The 22898-nt window shown below is 33.1% G+C and overlaps 2 protein-coding genes across 4 annotated transcripts in view; both read right to left on the bottom strand.

Annotated features, from left to right (window-relative positions):
• The window catches only part of LOC145673479 (glutamate receptor-interacting protein 1-like), a 310017-nt gene that overhangs the window by 212453 nt on the left and 74666 nt on the right, over positions 1 to 22898 (bottom strand). The gene's annotated exons all lie outside the window — the stretch shown is intronic.
• LOC145673478 (uncharacterized) lies at positions 4544 to 20955 on the bottom strand. The gene is made up of 5 exons (XM_081743211.1): positions 20828 to 20955; positions 13011 to 13115; positions 12253 to 12335; positions 11607 to 11706; positions 4544 to 9205 (listed from the first exon to the last, which is right to left on the bottom strand). The coding sequence occupies exon 5, from the start codon at positions 9195 to 9197 to the stop codon at positions 4950 to 4952; it is 4248 nt and encodes a 1415-aa protein (XP_081599337.1). The 5' UTR covers positions 9198 to 9205; positions 11607 to 11706; positions 12253 to 12335; positions 13011 to 13115; positions 20828 to 20955; the 3' UTR covers positions 4544 to 4949.

The raw sequence follows: 22898 nt of genomic DNA, 5'->3' as shown, positions 1-22898 counted from the left end.
TTTAATTATGATCTGACTTGTAAAGCTCGTAACTAATTGAACACTCTTATTTGAACTAGAAAATTATGAATAATGAATATGATTACACCCTTTAAGCTCCAATGTTTAGCAACGATTTTTAATGGTGCTTTGTTTTACGGAGTAAAGTATTAAGATAGGAAAAAGGAAGGAAAGGAAGAAATATTTATTTATTTTCATTTATTTTTTGTTGCGAACTGCACTTCTTTCGTTTAGCTTGTGTGGTTATTAAATGACAGACTTAACTCTGCTATTTTTCAGCGGCGCTCAGTACAAACATTCACAGATACGCAAGGTCCTGTGTTTTCTCCAACATCCATTGCAATACTGAATGGTAGAAGAATGAAGTTCAGTTTCTCACACCCTATGCAAACAACCTTGCGATATGATTGGCCAGGAAAAACCAGTTTGCTCCGCCTGCAATGTTTAACCATGGGAGATAGATACCTGCCAATCATTCCCTCTAGTTTGAGTGAACGGGAGAACCAACCCTTCCCCCGCCTCTCTTTCCCTCATCAATGTCTTGTGTGAACATGCTTATACCCTCTCTCCCCACCCCGGACAACTGACATACATTTCTTGTCCCCACCCTTCACCGCCTCTCTTTGGCTGCATCTTGTGTGAACATGCTTATACCCTCTCTCCCCACCCGCGACAACTGACATACATTTCTTGTCCCCACCCTTCCCCCCTCTCTTTGGCTTCATCTTGTGTGAACAGGTTTTTACCCTCTCCCGCCCCGCGACAACTGACATGCATTTCTTGTACAAACCACTTCTGGTGGATGGTTCTGGAAACAACAACCTTTCCCCCGCCCACTACCCTGTTCGGACAAACAAACAGGGTGATGGTACCAGACTGTCCTTGGATTTAATGTCGATAGCCTCATATTGAGTTTGCAAACAACACACAAAAAAGAACCTGTAGAATGGTTTCTGTGTATTGCCACATACAATAATTGTCCTGTTCTTTTCGGCAAAATACAAGTTATTGAAACAGATGTTGAAAATGATAGCTATATAGCTTACTGAATAAAGCCGGAATTTTAAAATCTAGGAACATTGTCGCCTGAACCCAGCTAACGAATTTTATTGCTTGGTAAACAACTATTTGCTGTGAAAAATACGACAATTTGGCGTCTTTGAGGTACGAATTCAGACATGCTGGCGATGTTTTTCAAACTTTAGGCATTGTGTGAAAATTCCCTGGTATTACCTCTATAGAAAAAGAAAGAAAGAAATATTTACTTCGATTCGGCAAGAGACCGACAAAGGAATTCTTTTCTGCTTCTTTGCAGGGTGAGGCAATGCTGTATTACAAGGCAAATTCATTTACTTTATTTCTTTCTCCCCCTATTCCATTCCCCTTATGTTAATGAATAAATAAAAAATATATTATATAAGTGCAGTATACATTTCTTGTATTGACAATCCTGCTCGCGAAGGCTTCTACGTTGCTTCTTTAAAGTGTTTTTCTGGATTTTTTTCTGTGTCTTGTTCAAAGAAGAAGATATTATATTCAAGTAAGTTTTATATCATTATAATTGATTAGATATATTTGCATAAGTATCGAATGGTGGGACTCCCCTAGAAAATTAACACATTGTTTTTTCTTATGAAAATAATTAACACAGTGTAGAAACGAACTAAGAGTTTGCCAATATGTTTTAACTTGTGGGGGAGCATAGCACCCCCAAACAGGGGAACCGCGTCTGACTTATATTGCCGTCCGTGTTTACCGAAAACCGGGGGAACCATACATGGGGGAATAGTGCCCCAAACAGGGGGAACCTCCCATGACTTATATTACCTTCCGTGTTTGCCAAAACCGAGGGAACCATACATGGGGGATAGTCCCCAAACAGGGGAACCGCGTCTGACTTATAACGCCTTCCGTGTTTACCGAAAATCGGGGGAGCCGTGCATGGGTGCATAGTGCCCCAAACCTGAGGGAACCGCGTCTGACTTATATCGCCGTCCGTGTTTACCGAAAACCGGGGGAACCATACATGGGGGAATAGTGCCCCAAACAGGGGAACCTCCCATGACTTATATTGCCTTCCGTGTTTGCCAAACAGGGGGATCCATACATGCGGGGGCATAACGCCCAGTGGGTTTACCAACACCGGAAAAGCTAGCTTCCTGAACGGTCACCACGAAGGAACGAATATTTGCTTTTTTTTTAAATTGTTTGAATACTATGTTTGAGTTTTGATTCCGTTTCGGTTGCGTTTTTTGGACAAGTTGACCACAGGAAAGAGTGAAGAATGGAACTAGCATTATTATTATAGTTAAGAATATGTGGGGACACAAAAAATATCTTGGCAGTGTTAATCTTTTTAGAGAAAAATGTGTGGTGACATCCCTTAAGAATCGCCAATGACGGACGGACTTATAGTTTAATACATAATAGTTGGTATTTTAGAAATGCATGGTGACAACCCTTAAGAATTGCCAATGAGATACTTTACATAATAGTTGGTATTTTAGAAATGCATGGTGACGTCCCTTAAGAACCGTCAATGAGATACTTTATAGTTTTAGAAATGCGTGGTGACGTCCCTTAAGAGCCGTCAATGAGATACTTTATAGTTTTAGAAATGTTTGGCAATGTGCCTTAAGACCCGCCACTGATGGACTTTGCGGTAAAAATCAATTGTGCAATTTCTTTGAATCTTTATAACTGAAATTGTGATTAAACAGAATTGCGTACTGTCCAATATTTTTGATGGTAGATTTTATATAAATACATTGTGTCTGAACGATTTGTCATGAATCTGTATTCATATTGGGAAGTCTTTTCGGAAAATAAGCAATTTACACATAAAGAACACTTTTAGAACTGATACATATTCAATATTTACTACAGATAATGTTCAAAATATATTGTTTAGTGTAAAATAATTAAGTTCAACAGAAAGATAGATGCAACTCTATCCATCACGACTCTGGAACTCACTAAAGAAATAATAAACACTTCTGACCAGAGTATATAGTAGCATAGTGTCCAATCTTCGCCTCGCCTTTTTTAATCCTTGGGACATGTATACAGGTATATACGGGCTTACGATAGTTTTTATATGGTTAGAGGGACTTTTTTACCTGTTTGTGGACCGATAATGACGTAATTTTACCCATAATTCACCTGATTTTTCATTAAACAAACACAATTCATTTTTTTATTTTCCCTGTTCATTTTTTATTAGTCCACAGAAACCCCTATTCATTTTTTATTAGTCCACAGAAAGCCCTGCTCATTTTTATTAGGCATTAGAAATCCCTATTCATTTTTTATCAGCCCACAAAAGCCCTGTTCATTTTTTATCAGTCCGCAGAAAGCCCTGTTCATTTTTTAACAGTGCTCAGAAGCACTGTTTTTTTATTTACCTTATGACGCGTGTAAGATGGTTCCGTTGGCGCCATTACTGTTTGACCGTAGTGCAAGTTTCCTTTATACTTTCCCCGCCCGTTCACTTTGTATATTACCGACTGCCGCGTTGTATTGAACGTTAGTTTTTCGCTGGCGCCATTACCGTCGCGAGTTTTCAGCCCCGCCCGGTTTGTATATTTGCCGCCCGCCCGACAGCCGTGGACGATAATGGTATTTTCGGCGCACTTTGTATGTTGCCCGATATTTTAACTTAAGTAAGAAGAGAAAGTTTACTTACCGTTGATAATATTTTGCCGATGGCTATTTCCTGGTTGCGGTTGGTGGTTTATTGATGATGACAATCTTTTTATGACGTAGAAGAACTTGTTGCGCGAACAAATAAATATTACGATACCGCATTTTGTAATTTCATGTTGTAGGATATATTTATAACCTCGGTTGACTTTTTGATTCAGAATATTATTAAACTTAATAAAATAATAATTCATTGAGTGAATATATGAATTTCATATTGTAATTTTATGAAAAGTATAAATATTGTGCCTTTATTATTACACTATTTTTATGCATATGAAGCATATGTATTCTTCCTTTATGTTATGCAGAATACACATACTTTAGTATAATGTACGTAAATAAGTTTATATAATAGTATATGAAGCATATGTATTCTTCCTTTATCTTATACAGAATACACATACTTTTTGCATTAAGTACCTTTTTAATTTTATAGGATGTAGAAATTAAAGGCAGGAATTTAGTTTTAAAAATTTATTGTAAAATAATAATAAAAAATATATATATAATAAAAAATAAAAAATGTAAATATAATAAAATAATATGTAGATATATAATAAAAATTAAAATATAGATATATAATAAAAATAAAAAAGTAAATATATATAATAAAAATAAAAATGTAGATATATAATAAAAATAAAAATTGTAAAATATATAACAAGTGTTTGAATATAATGATATATACAATGTTCTATTGATTGCTTGTACTTGATTAACAAAACTAATTTAATATTTGAAATATGGTATTTACGTTAGATGAAAAAATCTATTTACAATATATAAAAACTATTTACAATATGAAAAATCTATTTACAATATGAAAAAAAATCTATTTACAATATGAAAAAATGTATTTACAAATTTACTATATGAAAAAAATCTATTTGCACCATATGAAAAATTCATAATATATAAAACTATTTACAATAATATACACATTGTGTCTTAAATACAATAAACATAATTTAAAATATTATTTACAATATGAAAAATATTATTTACAATATAAATTATTTAGGGCGTGAGAGGCTGTAAAATATTTAAAGAATTTGATAATATAGCATACCCGGGAATAACATGTTAGAGTGTATAATTTTTACGTGTTTCCTTTTCATTCATTCATACCACTATTTATATTTTTACCATTTATTCATTTATTTACAGTTTGTTCAATATTATTAACAAAATATATATTTTTACATTACATTCATGCATTCACACATTTACACCTTTGCCAACCATTAGGCACGGTATCCAAAGGGTAATGTCCTGTAGTCGGTCGTGCTGTCAGGATTTAATCGTCGTCGTTTGTTGGATACCTTTTGATGGGTCTTTGTTTCAGGACGTGAAACGATGACAAATCCCCGCTTACGGGTAATCCTACCTGGGATGTTTATTGTTTTCCTTTCAATTTTTCCACGAACCAGGTTGTAAAAATGCTCAAAATTAATTTCTTCACGCGTTCTATAATCCAAAGTGATACCCCGAATTTTATACACATAATCAAATTTTCCCGTCCCAATTTCTTTCATACGGTAACTATAATTTTTTGGCCCCAAACCTATAAATTTGTCTATTTCCCACCCATCTTTTACTTCATCGGTTAATTCACCCAAGTAGGGCCCTAATGTAAGTGGAGATTTCTCATCACGGCGTTGTACAAACATGATGCTATCAGTATCACAATACAACACCTTATCACGTCCTACACTTGTCATCAAGTCATACAGTTTTAACCGCGCCCATGACGTAATGAACGCCGCAAGAACAACGTTTGAAAATTTCCATGGTTTGTTCTTATTCTCCGTATTGTGATACGTAAGAATAAGATGTTTATCTCCGACGGGTAACACGCTTTGTACTTCGTATTGCGGTGCCCATAGATAATGCAAAAATTTTTCCGGTGTGTCAACAATTACGGATTGCGACAAGTCCGTTCTTTGTCCCCATTTCCCATAAAGCGAATTGAGGAATATCTTGGAGATATACCTCAGACCAGGGTTCAATTCAATATTATCCTCCATTAACTCTATGCCTTCGTGGGCATAATAATCTGCTATGTATTTTTGTTTGTCTCCTTTGGTTTTGCACCAAGCAGGAAAACCAGAGGCTTCCTGCTTTAATTTTAGGAAGGAGCCCACATAGTCTTTAAACAGACTATTCGAGTTTTCCTCCTCACAACCGAGTAGTTCGAATTCCCATACTTCAATAATTTGCAGAATTTTATATCCGGCCTTTAACGCTTTATGAAGTTCTGGGGTACAATACGTGTCTGTTAAGGCACGCTCGGCGTCGCAATGCGTGCAATCATTGATACCTTCTTCCATACACGTGCGACATAAGCCAAACATAAGTCGACCGTTACACGTATATGGGAGCACCGGAAAATACAAATCTTTTGGGGGCAAAATGGTGCATTTTACTAACCCATTGATACTTCCCACATCTGGGAAGTCCGGCCCCTTGTATATTTTTGGCTTACCTACGGGCATTGGTTTACGTGCCATTACCCAAGGATACAATGATGTTACATCATAATATGCAATGAACTCATCGGAAGTACATTCGTACAAAGCATTGAAACATTCGGTCCGACCACCATGAAAACCGTCCTTGGGTACAAGGTGATCAACAAGATCCTTACACTGAGTTTTAATAAACTCTTGCAAACTCTTGTCGGACTTCACCTGGTTATCCCAATCACATTCCCACATTTCAACGAGATTAACACCTCGTTTCTTGAGGTAATTAGCTTTTATGATGGTCTTTTCGAAGCGGTCTTGTAGGGATGTACTATCCTTAGAGGCAGAATCGAGACTGACGTGGCGCAATGCTGTAAAACAACGCTTACACCCATGGAAAAAACATCCATGAAATTCATAAACTGTATTTGTTTTACTATCATACCCATCGACTTTATATTTACCAATACGCCTTTCCAATCCATTCCCTGAATGTTCAATTTTATTACCTTTGGTACGTTCTAAATACCGTAACCAATACAAAGCTTTTAGACTTTGCCGGTCACGATGATCGAACCCATAAGGCGGAATAATTGGAATGACCTCCTTTGGTAAATATAAGGACCTATAGGTTAGAATTGCCAAACTTGCAATTGTAGGAGAGGAAATAAAACACTGGATGCCATTCGTTTTTTCCTCGATTAAGTTCGAAAACTTAATCACAGCCTCTGCAAGAATCTTAACGTCATTCCTACAGTATTCCATCATCTCGTATTGGAGATCATACTCCTCGCCGCTTAAAGCACGTTCTTGATGCCAGGCGATTATTTGTCCCCGTTCTTTTGGGCTGAGACTGTCTGCATCAAAATACTCTAAAGACGGAATTTTGCCTACATAATTTTGATTTTCGGATGTGTTAAATAAATACGGGAAATATCCCTTTCGCAAATTGCCAGATAAACCTAACGCTTCTGGGAGCCGGGACAATCTGACTCCCATATACAAATATGTGTCACGGAAATAGATTTTATTTCCAAGTCTCATTTCTACAATTTTTTGGCCCGTCATTATTACATCTGGTACGAGATCATGTTTTTCTATTAAGGTTCTTGCACAGAACTGCATGTCATAGTTACTTCCATTATGAGAAAGTACTATGATCTTCTTGAACATTGGCCGACTTATTAGTACGTGACTAATAAATCCGTCAATATCCTGGAAATCAAACTTACGAGATCCATTTTTATCCCCACACACAAAGCATGGATCGTCCAACTTTGTGTCTTTGCATTTATGGCAAATATTAATACAATTTACGAAATTCACGCAATGTTCTCGTTCTCCCCGTTCATTCTTGGGTAATAACATCGTCTCCACGTCAAAGACGATGTACAAAAATGTGTCGACATGCTCAACTTTGGCAGCCTGAACAAAACAAATATGGTCACCATCCACATGCATGTAGCATGCTTTGCAGAAATGTTCACCACATTTGTGTTCAGACTTCCTGTTTCGCATATTGAACATATCACCACAATCGGGACAAACTTTCTTTAATTCACACATTGTCTTGCCACGTGCAATAACATTTTTATGATTGGCAAAACACTCATGCGAAGGAAACAGTCGTAAACAATCATTACACTCACGTTTAATATCGTCATTACAAGGCTCATGATATTTTTCACACGCAGGACACTTATATGCACACTTGTGATATTGTACCTTATTATATCCTTGCAGACAATACCAACAATATGATTTTTTGTCCAAAAGTGTAGTAATATTGGTAATCAGCTCATAATGCCCTTCTGTGTACAATATTAAGATTTGCTTGGTTGCATGAATTCCCGGATATATTATATTATACTCCCGAGTCAGTTTGTTCTTCTCATAAATGACAATTTGATATTCGGGGGTTAGTTTGTTTTGGAACTTCTTCGCATCAGTAATAGTGCACCCATTTTGATGCTCAATGGTAACATCAGCATCATCGCACAAATCCTTGGCCTGCTTCAACAATCGCTCAGGATTGTTTTTTAACTTATATACCTGTTTGGGACGATGGTCGGCCTTAGCCTTCCCGAGGACAATAGCCTTAGGAAGACAATAAACATTTCTTTCCATAGGGATGGTACACTTTTCCAAAAGAGTTGTATATTCCTCATACTTGGCCGATCCACGGGTTCGACCCCTTCCCTTGCGTGGATTAACAATGTGGATTTTAAAATCCACCTTTTCCCCAAAAAGAAAATGTTCATTACTATTTAAAACATTTTCAACTGTATGGAATAATACATCAGGGTTCAATTCCTTTTTAGGACGCCATGTCATGTACACCGGTTTGTTTAATTTTGACGCAGAACTTTCAATAGTAATACCAATGTACATATCATCATCGACGTCATTTAACGTATGCTCTTGTACAAATTCAAAGAGTTTTTGTAGATAATTAACCGGGTCTTCGATTCCAGTAGTGCGCATACGCTCAATGGTAACTTCCTTTCCACACAGACCAAAGTAAGGATAGTGCTTAGTTCTACTATTAACAATGCGAAAATAATCCCGTTTGCCTGCACCATACAATGTAGGTTCCAATGTAGAACATGTACTATGTTCTGGCGCAGAACTCGTACTAGCCCCTGGAAGAACACCCAATAACTCGTCGAAATCATCAGCAGTTAAGCCCGTAGTCTTCCCTGCAGACACAAATTCCCTAAATTTTTTACGCGCTAAATCCCGCATGTTATTTTGACGGAAGAAGCCCACACGATATAAATCAACAATATCCTTTGCGGACTTACAACTTGTCAAAATAACAAGTGGGTCATGCCCAAAATGTTCCAATAATGCACGTATTAAACGCGCATACTGTTCGTTATATATACGCGTTCCTAGTGCATGACATTGTGTCACCACCTCCCACGTGAAGAAAATCTGTCCTGCATCGTTGTATCCACGAGATTCCAACATCTGCAACATAGTTTTAATTGTGTTGGTGCCATCGTACGATCTAACAGATGCCATTGTTGAATCTAATTTAAACAAACAATTAATTAGTTATTTCACCTTATTATCAAATATAGTATACACTAATTTATATTACTCGGATATTTTAATTTACTTTTGTGTGTAAACTTTAATGGACGTAATTTCCTAAATACGATATTTACACCTGGAGTACAAAACAAACTGAACTATGTTTCCACGTAAGATTAAATTTGTATATTTTCCAACCACTATTACGGCCAAGAGCTCACTTACACAGGTCCGTACAGTAGAACTGCTTTATGTAGAATGACCAATTAACAATTCTGAGCTTCTTATATACACGCAAATATGAACTATTCCCAAAATTTTATGCGAACTTTTCTGACAATAACCAACTTATAATTTACCAAGTAATTTCCTCGAAGATAGTGTTTAATTTTATCAGCTAACACTTTCCGATAACTAAATGATAACACGGAGAGACGTCTTTACTGTACAAAGTTTTGCTGCTATACTGATCGCCGCGCGCTTTTCCCGCTCTTATATACACTAAGTTTTCCGAACATTAACGAAGTTTTCCGAAGATTGCCGAAAATACCAATCCTATATTAACACTGTTTATTGAAAATATAATTAAATGTTTATCGACAGATCGTGTTAACTATATCTCCGTAAGTTTTTCACTTTACAGAATCGGCAAATCCACTTACAGTTTCCAATAACACTAAATGACAAAATCCTGTAATATTTATCTGTTTTGCAATTGCAGCACACAACGTACAAACAGGAACGTGTTCTATAGTGAACCGCCGCGGCTTGCTGCGCTCTATTTATACTTTCGGAAATGTAATCTCGTACCCAAATGCATTTAGTTTGTAATCTCGTACCCAGATACACTTACTTTAAAGTCTCGTACCCAAATAATTTAGTTTGTAATCTCATACCCAGATAATTTAGTTTGTAATCTCGTACCCAGATAATTTAGTTTGTAATCTCGTACCCAGACGACATAAAATATTTTCTAAAGTAATAATGTTATTTTACAAACATGTATTATTTAAAGTCATGTGACATTTTCGAAGATTTCCGAAGTTAACCGAATGTTTCCGAATATTTATTTTTCACGGACATTATTATTTTAATAGTTGAAAAGTGAACATATCTGATGTGAACATTCCAATGAATAAAAAATCATTTCAAAATAACATTTGCAATAAAGAAATCCAAGTAATAATAAACAGAAACACAAATTAATAAAAATAACATAGTAAACAAAACATATCAAAGAAGAAATAATTTAGCAAAAAAGAATTCAATTAAGAAAAAAATAAAGGGTTAGAGAAAAGTTTAAAATAGTTTATGACCCAAAATATCAGAACTTTATCAGACAAACAATATAGCAGAGATTCAAAGAATATACTGAATTAATACACATAGGTTAGGAAACCATATTTAATTAAGCCAATTATTAAACAAATGATAGCATAGAAATAGCAGATTTTAAAGATAGTTAGTTAATGCAGTTCTATTCAAAATAGCATTCAAATAGTTAATTGTTACAAAGTATAGTTAAGAAAAATTACGTATGGTTAGAATGAAAGTTCGATTACTTACAAATCATAGTTAAACACCAATCAACAGAGAAAATTTATTAAATAGGATTAGCAAAAATTAAAATAATTAAATCATATTAGGAAAAGCATCATTATTTAAAAGATCAATTACTAAATTTAAAATACGTTTAGTTAGAGAAAGCATATTAAATTAACAAACAAAATAAGAACAAATAAAATAATTAATATGATAACTGTTCTACAGTATTCAATGAAATGCATCAACAAAGAAAACTAATATATTTAATAAATATTTTGTGACTTTCTATTATTCAATTTGTAAATTTTGATTTATTGTAACTATTTTTTATAATGCACTACTAATGAAAGTTCAGTTAATTTTATTTTTTACTTTACCTGTAAACGTTAATGTCTATTTTTTAAACGACATTAAATTTTGCAATGCAATTCTTTATATGTTTACATGGTGCTTTTTGATTGTAAAATAAAAAATGCAAAAGTGTAAATGTAATTTTCACATCTAACATGAATCTTTTTGATTGCAAAATACATTTTTTCATATATTCGTTTCATCATATGAAACTCTTTGACTGTAAAATAAAAAATGTAAAAAAGTAATTAAAATTTAAATGAGTTGCAAACGAAAATATAATTTTACATGGTCTTAAATATTCATTAATTAAACTGTGCAAATGTAAAGTTAGTTTACTCAAAATTATTTGTCAATATGTTTTAATTATATACTCTTTATATTATAATTTCATTAGATTAAAATAGTGTTTTTTTATTACTTCATTTATGTAAGTAACAAAATAGTTTTCTATTTATTAACAAGTTTTAAAGTTTAACAAAAATGTATATGAACACTTACCGCCGCTGGTAAGACAGGAAATCCTTATCTAAATGTTCTTAGATGTTGAATAAAATATGAGAAGTGGTAAATTTACAGTTGAGGATGAAACACTTGAATGCTGTGATAATAAAGAAAGACAATATTACTTTACATGAAATTATATTTCAGTATAAAAATTGAAAATGTGTATTATTAAACTGTAGAAATTAATTTGCAAAAAATTTAACTATGTTGCGTGCTACAAAAATTTTTAAGTGGTGTTAACAAACTGCATGCTAAAAAATTTTTAAGTGGTGTTAACAAAACTGCATGCTAAAAAAACTTACATGTGTATTGTGAACAAAAAAAAATAAATTCAAAGAAAATTGTACGTAAGAAAAAATTTATCAGCTGTTAACAAAAAATGTATGTTGTAAACGGAAACATGTTATAAACTTTATGTTGTGCAAAACAAATGCAGGTTCTCAAAAAATAAGTAATGCAAAATAATTCTTTCAAAGTAATCTGCATGTTACAAAATAATGCACACTTTCAAAGAAATAACTAATGCAAAATAATTCTTTCAAAAGTAATCTGCATGCTACACAAGCTCAGAGCAGCTACGCTGTGAACTTACAAAAAATTTCTTAAGCATAAATTATTAAGTGTTGTCAATGATACTTACTTTTCTTCTTTGAAGTTTGATACTTTGGAATTCTGAATTCCGCTGCAACTTTTACTCCAATTCGTTACCTCCAATGAGTTGCCCTGAAACAATGAAACATTACTAAGTAACACTTGTAATTTATTTTCCTAATCATTTTTTAATTGGTTCTTATTAATTTAACCTTTCGTAATAAATTACTCGAACACTTCATGTGAACTTACAAAAAAAATCTTATCTTTTACCAATCACTTGGTACACAAGCTCAGAGCAGCTATGCTGCGAAACTTACAAAAAAAATTCTTATTTTTTATTGGTTCGTATCTTTTTTATTATTTCGCTTCTTTTTTTATTGGTTCGTGTTATTTTATTTTATTGGTTCATTTGCTTTTTTTGTTCAATCACTTCATTAGAAGTTCCGTGTTAATTATTTGTTTCGAAAATACTAACTAAGCTCGTTTTTAAAATTAGAAAGTCGTAAGAGCAGCTACGCTGCAAAACTGTAAATAACTCGTTTGCTGTGCAAACTCTTTGTTAACTTTAATTTGATTGCTTCTTATTTTTATTGGTTCGTATCTTTTTTATTATTTCGCTTGCTAAGCAAGCTCAGAACACTTACAGTGTGAACTTACCAATTATTTATACTCTCCTAATAAATTAGTCGAACACTTACAGTGTGAACTTACAAAAAATTCTTATTTTACTATTTCGTATTATTTTCAATAATATTCTTGCACCAACATAAATGGTCTATTTAAGTACTAAGGAATAAAAAATACCTTTGGTAGCAGAAAATATCTTGCTCCTCTGGTACTTTTGGTTAATACTTCTCGATACTTTTTAGTACTACACCAGTAATAATGGTATTGCCACAAAAGGGTAACCTAAAATATAACATAACATGTGTTAGAACATATGTTGTAGTATAAAACCTTATACCTAACTATATATCTATATTTACATTAGAGATATCTATATCTATAACTATCTATAACTATATATCTATATTTACATTAGAGATAAATCTATAACTATATCTATTTCTATCTATATCTATAACTATAATTATTTATCTATATCTATTTATCTATACCTATATGTATCTATAACTATCTATAACTATATCTATAACTATATCTATATATATATATAACTATAACTATATCTATCTATAATTACATATTTATATTTACATTAGAGATATATCTATATCTATCTATACCTATATGTATCTATAACTATATATCTATATATAGCTATATATACCCATAACTATATCTATAACTATATCTATATTTACCCATAACTATATCTATATCTATCTATAATTATATATTTATATTTACATTAGAGATATATCTATATCTATCTTATATGTTAGTATAGTATATGGTATGCCTAATATAAGATATAAGAACATGATATTCAGTATCTAAAGATATATATTTCTGAAATATGTATAAATCATTTGGTTCTGTTAGAATTAAATTTTCAAATATCAGTACTCTAAGATACTAGGAAGAGGTGGCAGGAAAAGGTATACAGGTGATGTCAATGGAGTTTTGATAAGTTACGAGAAACCTAAAGAAAACATTTATGAAAAACGTCTACGAAAACAGAGTACAAAAAAACAATACAAAGAAAAAAACAATGGCAGGCATAAGAAGAAAACATGCATAAAGACAAAACCAAATTTGGATTATACACAAACAGAAAACTTCTGCTATATACAGAAAGATAAAAGACATATGATAGCTAATGTCAAATAGTTTGGGTTAGGTTAAAGAAGATATAATAGAATAACAGACAATCATCTTGAAAAATACAAGTAGTAGTGCTAATAATAGTAAATAGCAGTAGAAGCCAAGCAAAAAAGGATGCTAAACACAATAGAATACTACTCAAGCAGATTAAGAAATATATAATGCTAACATAATAAGGAACCCATACAACTGTCTTAAAATCATCTACAAAGAGGAGCACAATTGAAAATTCTAAGAGACATCTAATAATAGAATTGGTAACAGACATATAATAGCAAACAGGGAGACAGAAAACTTTTCAAATAGCTTAAGCTTAGTTCAGAATAGGAACATAAACTTGAGTATGCAATAGTTAAAAGCACCATACTGGTTTAGCATTAATTAAGAAGTAGTGAACTAATTAGTTAGCAAGTAAAAGCAGGACATGAGCTTAAGTTTAGAGTTTAGGAAACATTTAAAGCTTAGTTGTTGTTCTGTGTGGCTGCAAAACACTGTCACTTACTCTGAGGGAAGAACATAAACTAAAAAGTATTTGAAAACAAGATCCTAAAACGAATATTCAGTCCTCGGAAATGGAAAATGGCGGAAACTTAATAACGAGGAACTACATAATTTATATGGTTTACCCAACATTGTTAGGATCGTCAAGTCTAGGCGAACAAATCATGTAGCTAAAATGGAAGAACGCTTTCAAACTCTTGACTGGAAGACCAGTCGGAAAACAACCATTAGGAAGACCTAGGCGCGGCTGGAAGGAGAATATTAAGATGGATCTCGCAGAGATTGGAATACAAAGTAAAAATTGATGCAAGAATAAAAGTCACTGGAGAGCTTCTGTGAACCTCCGGGTTCCATAAAGTTAGTTAGTTAGTTAGTTAAAGCTTAGCTGCGGACAAGATCTTAAAGTTTAAAATAATTCAAAACAAATTATTCAGATCATGACTGTATTGGCATTTATTAAGTATTGTAGGACATTGACAGTTGACGAATGAGGCAAAGCACAAATACAATAAATTAAATTTAGTTCAGTACAATATCCGCAGGAATAAAAGTAGCGGCAGCAAAGTAAAAGAGGAAATCATGTAGTACAACAAACAGAAAGAAAATATTTAGCGATTCATACCATGAAGACAAAGGACAGATATATTACATAACAAGTAAAGGTGGGTGGGCAGAAGCAAGAATATGTTAGCTAAAGCATAGTTGAAAAGATACCAAAGAAAGAGCGGATCAAGATGTAATTTATGTAAAATTTAATTGGAAGGCCATCAAAGTTAGGGTAGCACACAATAAATTGGAATAGCTTAGGTTAGGACAGGTTACATAGAAAGTCGTCAGATTCAAGCAAGAGAAGATACTAATCTGTAAGAGAAGGCTTGTTAATGGTACTTTACTTAATTTACCTACTTCATCATATTATTCTATAAAAAGAGATAGACATACATGAGAAAAAGAGAAATATTCAATAGAGATAAACCACCGAAAGAAATGGGGGGAATTTAGAAGCCGATCAAGGAAAGAGTAAAATAGAAATAGGTACAAATAGTACAAAAAGGTGAAATAGAAAAATCTAATAGCATTCCACATAGAACAAATAGGTAAAAATAGTTAGAGAGAAACACAAAGAAAAGAAACTTTGATTAGAAAAAGGGGCATACAGGCAAAGAAAGAAAAAAAGAGGCATACATGGAAAAGTTTACATGGTAGTAGAAAGAAGGTTAGATTACAAGCGGAACAAAGAAATAGCAGCAAAGCAACAAGTAGTAATCGATATTCGATAGTTCACATGCAACCAATAGGAGTAGTAGTAGCGGTAGTAATAGTAGTAATAGTAGTGGTAGTAGTAGCGGAAGTAGCGATAATAGTAGTAGTAGCAGTAGTAGTACTAATAGAGTATTAGTAGCAGTAGTAATTGTGGCAGTGGTAATACTAGTAGTAGTAGTAGTAGTAGTAGTAGTAGTGGTAGAATACTAATAGCAGTAGTGGCTAACAGTGGTAATACTAGTCTGTAATAGTAGTAAAGGTTGTAGTAGTAGTAGCGGTAGCGGTAGTACTAATAGTAGTAGTAGTAAGAGTAATACTAATAATAGTAGTACTGATAAAAATCTGGTAGTACTAGTAGTAGGGGTAGTAGTAGCAGTGGTAGTGCTGATAGCGTATTAGTAGCAGTAGTGATGGTAATACTAGTAGTTGGTAGTAGTAGTAGTAGTAGTGGGAGTAGCAATAGTAGTAGTACTAGTAATACGGGGTAATAGTAGTAGTAGCAATGATAGTACTGGTAGAATACTAGTGGCACTAGTGGCGGTGACAGTGGTAATACTAGTAGTCGGTAGTAGTAGTAGCGATAGCAGTAGTACTAATAGTAGTAGTAGTAGTAGTAATAGTAGTAGTGGGAGTAGCAATAGTAGTACTAGTAGTAGGGGGTAGTAGTAGCAATAATAGTACGGCTAAAATACTAATGGCACTAGTGGCGGTGACAGTGGTAATACTAGTAGTCGGTAGTAGCGATAGTAGTAGTAGTAGTAGTGGTAGTGGGAGTAGCAATAGCTGTAGTAATAATAGGAGTTCATGTAGTTTCAACGATCATGTGTTTTTACATATATAAAGTATCTGTACTTCAAAACTTAGTTACTTAAGAACCCAAGGTAAATACAAATGTAGCGGACTCAACTAATACAGATTTACTTTAAAATAAATACTTTCTGTTACATATACAATAAGTTTCCATATACGTAGACTCTCATTGGGTAAGCATTTATCTAATGTAGGGGTCCAGGGTAACCATTCTACTTTGAACTAAATTAGTGACTATAAGAAAAAAGGAATGCCTAAATTTAATAATTATTATTGGTAAGCTTGAAATGAGTCTTTACAATGTATCAGCTATATTTTCTAACAATATCAATAACTTGGCCCTATCTGGAAATATAAGTTGGACAAATAATGAACCGGTTTTTTTCTTAGTTTCGCATGTGTCAGTGTCTTAAACAATACTATTCACATTGAATTGAAACAAGAGTTTCTGCTTCTATTATTCATATTGACTACTCCCTATACTTTCACGAGAATATTAACAGCGTACAGTTCTTTCGCCTCTGATTATATTGAAATCTTCTAATTAAATGCGTATCCTACTTATAGTTAAAATTGCGTCCATTTAACTCGAATGTATGCCATACTCAATAGTAAAATTGTTGGGGCCAGTGCTAGAAATTCTTGGTTCAACAAATCCTGTAGCGTTCTCATGACAAAAACAAGTGTTTTGTATAAATTGTAGTAAACAATCATCATAATCGTGGGTTTCCTTCCACTTTTTTATATACTTTTTTTCAAAAGCTTTCTTTGTAAAGCAAATCAATATAAAATTCATTTTTCATAAGGGGCCGCGGAGGCTCAGTGGTAGAACGTTCACCTCCGGTGTTTGAGGTCCCGGGTTCAAACCCTGCTCCCTCCAAGTAAACTTTGTGGTGGACAACATCGTGTCCATGGTTTTTTTTCTCGGGGTTCTCCCGTTTCCTCCCACTTTCTTTATTCCACCATTTCATTCATCTCTCATCGTCACCGTCTCCTTTAGCCTAACCGGCATAACCGTGGGACTCAAAGATTTCATTTCATTTTTCATTTTCTCATAATCACCATAAACTGAAAGATACTGATCCTCTAACAAGTACATACAAAATTCCCTCTGCCCCAATCTTAGTGTCCGGTCTTAGTGTCCATGTCCGATCAAGTAATTTCATAACAATTTTAAATCTTATATAAATTGTGGTGGGACCCCACCCCGCCTTTGGCTTACATTTGAAAGAAAATTGGTGAGTATTTTTCGAAAGTCATAATTGTGGGACGCTAAACTAAAATATGTCATCTCAGTATAATAATAAATTTCAAAGAATAAGTTGAGATATGGTAGTATCCCTGGTTGTATGCAATCCAGCAGTACATAAGTGCTTATCTAGTCTACATAACATTTCAGGCACTTTTCTATTAAATATGTTTGGTATCGTTCCCTATATAGTTAAACCCGGTGTACGCTAAGCATTTTAAATGTCAAAATATACAAGTTTCGGCATGTCCTCAAATAAGTCATTATCCAAGGTAGCCTAGAAATCTAAAATTCTCAATTCCAATTCTACACGTATTTCTAAGTATTGTCCTGAACATCCCACTAATCAACCTTACAAGTATTGAGGAGTGCTATAACATTTCTCGCCGGCATCAAATATTTTAAGGAAGCTAAAGACTATTTGTTAATTAAAAAATTTCATTTAAAATTTTTTTGTCCATCTAAACATTTTCTCATTTGTATTATCAAACGGAAATAAATATAAAACAAATCGGGTACGGTAATATTCAAATATTACTGTAAACAAGGCTGCTAAAAAAAACACAATTTATGTATACTGTTCAACTTATTTTACATAAATACGGAACTAATAGCTAATTTGATGATTCTGATATAAAATTATGTTTCCAATAATAATATTGAAACTCAATCGAGTACAAATCAAATTTAGTTTCAGGAAATACTAGTTTCAATAAAGTCAAATAGTACGCTACAAACAAAATTCAAGAGTACTATAACTCTTTGTATCTGAAATTGTGTCTACGGACCCTGTAATCATCATTATTTCTTAATAAAATGTAATCTACAAACTAAAATACAATGTAATTAATCTAAATACCAAATCAGTACAACTACTCCTTTATATAGTCTTAGTATTAATCAATTTGTCCTCATACCAAAATATTTCCTATATTTCTTTAATTGTGGGGAAATCAGTGATAGAGTGCTTACTTCAAAGGCAAGTTAGGGCATTATAACAATGTCCATAGATTTTTTCGAGGTTCTATCTATTTTAATGGATCAAAATAACCACCATTTCCTTCATAACTTAGCAACTATAATTGAAAAAAGTCGGAATTATTCCTCAAATCATTATAAGTGTTATTTTTTCCTCAAGTGACTTAAAACATTATAATGCAGTAAACAAAGTGAGAGAATTCTTTAAATTTGTTCTCCAAAACTTAAAAAAAAAACGTGTGTGCCGTCCGTTTTTTAAAATTACTAACAGTCTTTAGAATCTCAAACCAAACAAAGCGGCGCTACTAATTCAATAATATATGCCTCATATAATTACACCGTTGGAGGTTCATGTCTCAAATAGCCATAACTTTAAAACTTATGTTTCGCCACCCATTAAAAAAGTAATAACTTAGTTCATACATTCTATCCAATGTCGTTAAGTGTCAATATTAACTGTATTACGCTATTACATCAGTTATGAATCTATTCGCTTTGCTTCACTCTATGACATCCAATAAATTAAAAACTGTTATTTCGCTCTACGCGATTTCTACTTTCATTTAAGCTGCTCCCCATAAATTTAATTTTATATGCGTCCAAAAGAAATAACATCTATAAAGTATTAAAGTTTTCTCGGAGTATCATATACGGCTTTAACACGGTGGAGATCCCCCATGTTACTTCCTGTGGTTCAGGAATATAATAATAAAATATAGGTCCGTGTCTCCTATAGCCTAGCTGATAAAGCTTGTTTCTTACTAATCAATTAACATACACGTCCTAGTTGTGAGAAACCCACCAATGGGGAAGCAACGCTAAGCTATACTTCATATAGCCACAGTTCTAAATGAACTCTATGTATTATCTTGGACTTTAAACGTAATTTTACTCAATAACCGTAAAATTGAAAAAGTACATTTTCGATAAGTTATAATCCAAAGGATCTAAGTGGGAAAATAAAATTCAATTACAAAGCTAATATAAGAAATAACATTACGGTCAATAAGCGTAGACTCCTCTCATTATGCGGTGTAAAGCATCTAGATGTTAATGGAAATTATTCTACAATTACATCTCATGACTTGTCACTAGCTGGACATTCTTTATTTTTATTGCTACCAACTCGCTGGATACTCACAAAATTTTATAATTCAAACCCTTTAAACTTAATTATTCTGTCACGCACCAATTCCTGTAACATTCGCAATGCCCCCATTTCATATAAAGTCAATACTTTATACTATCGGTATGTAAAATCAACAATAAAAAGCTTAGTATTCGATGACTATAAGGAAACATCCTAAATGTAATTCACTAGACTTGACATCATAATTTAATGGTCATATTACAAAATAAGGAAAACAAACGTAATGATGATAAAGGCACTGAAAAACAACCAAATAAGATAATATTCTTGCAATTAATCCTTTTTTCGCAAAACGAAGGAATCTCTCTTTATATATAATCTCAAATTGATTCCTAGTTAGAAAACCTTAAACACCAACGTGATAAATACGCATTTCACACTAGTAAACTCCAATAAATCACTTCAACAAATAATGTTTCCTACAACTTTGATTCAATTCTGTACTGCACAATAATAAAATAGAAAAATCTCCAAAACGGAAAACAAGTTTGAAATTAAGCTCAAAATGTGCAAAATTCCAGCTCAATAATAATAATAATAATAATAATAATAATAATAATAATAATAATAATAATAATAATAATAGAGCTTCTTTACTGCTAAACTTTTTAGCGTATGTGCCTTCGGCAATTAATTCTTTTATTCCTACAAAGTAATATTCAGCTTTGCTTTCCATTGTTTATTAGTTTGTTCGTTTCATTTAAAAAAAAATCGGTGCTAAACAGGTCTATAAACTCAAACTTAAGTACAATCAACATAGTGAAACAAATCTCTTTTAATAAAACAAAGTTTAAAACGAAATATCAATTTCATGAATCAATCAATCTTTGTAATATTTAATTCTATATTTTCTATGTATAAAATTAGCTAAAGTTTTCTTACCTTAATTCTGCATAAGCGCTGAAACAATCTTCAATGTCAATACACCTATCTGCAGAAATCAAACACCAAACTAGTACACCAATAAATTCTAATACGACCACACAATAAATCTTCTCTATACCAAGCGCAGTACTCGGCATATAATAAAATGGCTATGGTCGGTCATGTATTTATAAAGCCACCTCAATTCCGTCAAAGCATAAGTTCATTTACCTGCCCTCCCTTCTCCTATCTATGATTAGTTACAAAATATCTTTCAGCTTTCTACCGGTATGCCTATTTAAAAAAAAAAAGATAAAATCTGATTTCCTCATGCGTTTTCATCAGATATAATAAATGAGGGGTCAGTCTCCTGCCTTGTCCTAGTTTTTGGGTTAAGCAAACAGTTAACCAATTTATTTATTTTATTTCTAGCCAGCATGTTATTCCAAAATAAGATTGCACTTAAAAGAGAAAATTGTGGAAACCGTTTACTGATTACATGGCAATAACCTCTGTAAATAATGACCCCAGTATACATAGCACTTTCTTTCCTTAACTAGCATTCCATCAAAGTAACCTTTAGTGGCCATTCCTTTCAAATCGTCTATTGGTACACAATTAGAGGCGTCTTACAGACATAAATATCTTCACATAAGTAAATCTTAAAATATCTAAAGAGTCGCCATAAAGTGGTTCTTTAGATAATATCACTCATTGGGCCATCACTGCAGATAATATCATCTATAGGAGAAAGTCCCATAGAGGTTCAGAAAATAGCACTAGAAATCAAAGCATGTATTTATTTCAACAGCTGTGGCTATTAATCAGATATTGTCTACATTTATAACTCGTCAACAGTCCTCATTTCAAAAATACTTTATAGTTCTTGTGTGCATCAAAATAGACACAAGCATCAAAAATAATATTTCAACAAGCTGTATTTCAATTAGAGGTAAATGACATTTTAAAAATAAATATGTTCCACATGCTTTCAAGACTGAGTTCCAAATTTCCAATATCAACGAATATTCCGCTTCAATTACACCAAAACCTATTGCTAAGGGTTCATTTCAAACAGGTCATATATCTTGTCTCATTCTCCGACTCATTGTAGTACAAATATCTGCCACATGATGTCGCCAGCTCCTTATACGCAAAGAGAAATCTATCTTCAAAAGTATTAACACACAAAGAAAGATGCATAGCTGAATTGTCTTTGATTTTCTTTCACCAACGTATCGTAAACCGTTGTTACCGCTGTACCGTAAAAAATATCAAATATTTTATAGTGTAATTTCCAGTATTTATAATTCCACGTACTTAAATAGATCAACTATTTTTCCTAAATAATTATAATATGTAAAAATGTTATTATAACAATAAATAATTCTAAGTTGTTCGGAAAAATCAAGTTCATTCTAGAAATAATTAAAAATTAAAAAAAATCTCCGGAATCATAAAACCACGATCTGTGCGGTTCATGTGTCATCGGAGTGCTACGTCAAAAACATCAGTGGTGATATCAAAGGTAACATGTCTTCCTACTTAAGTTAAAATATTGTATAAATATACAAAATGTGCCAAAATACCATTAGCGTCCACGGCTACCAAGCGGGTGACAAATATACAAAGCGGGCGGGGCTGAAAACTCGCGACGGTAATGGCGCCAACGGAAAGCTAACGTTCAATACAACGCGGCAGTCGGTAATATACAAAGTAAACGGGCGGGGAAAGTATAAAGGGAAGTCAAAACATAACCAAACAGTACGGGCGCCAACGGAACCATCTTACACGCGTCATAAGGTAAATAAAAAACAAACAGTGCTTCAGAGCACCGTTAAAAAATGAACAGGGCTTTCTGCGGACTGATAAAAAATGAATAGGGCTTTTGTGGGCTGATAAAAAAATGAATAGGGATTTCTAATGCCTAATAAAAAATGAGCAGGGCTTTCTGTGGACTAATAAAAAATGAATAGGGGTTTCTGTGGACTAATAAAAAATGAACAGGGAAAATAAGAAATGAATTGTGTTTGTTTAATGAAAAATCAGGTGAATTATGGGTAAAATTACGTCATTATCGGTCCACAAA

The sequence above is a fragment of the Thermobia domestica genome, chromosome 16 (genome assembly GCF_964235325.1).
Source record: "Thermobia domestica chromosome 16, izTheDome1.hap1.1, whole genome shotgun sequence".
NCBI lineage: Eukaryota > Metazoa > Arthropoda > Insecta > Zygentoma > Lepismatidae > Thermobia > Thermobia domestica.
Note: the sequence above shows the minus strand (reverse complement) of the source record. Positions and strands in the feature narration are given on the sequence as shown.

Coding starts and splice junctions, on each gene's coding strand:
- LOC145673478 (XM_081743211.1), bottom strand. CDS start 9,197: ATGGCATCTGTTAGATCGTACGATGGCACCAACACAATTAAAACTATG.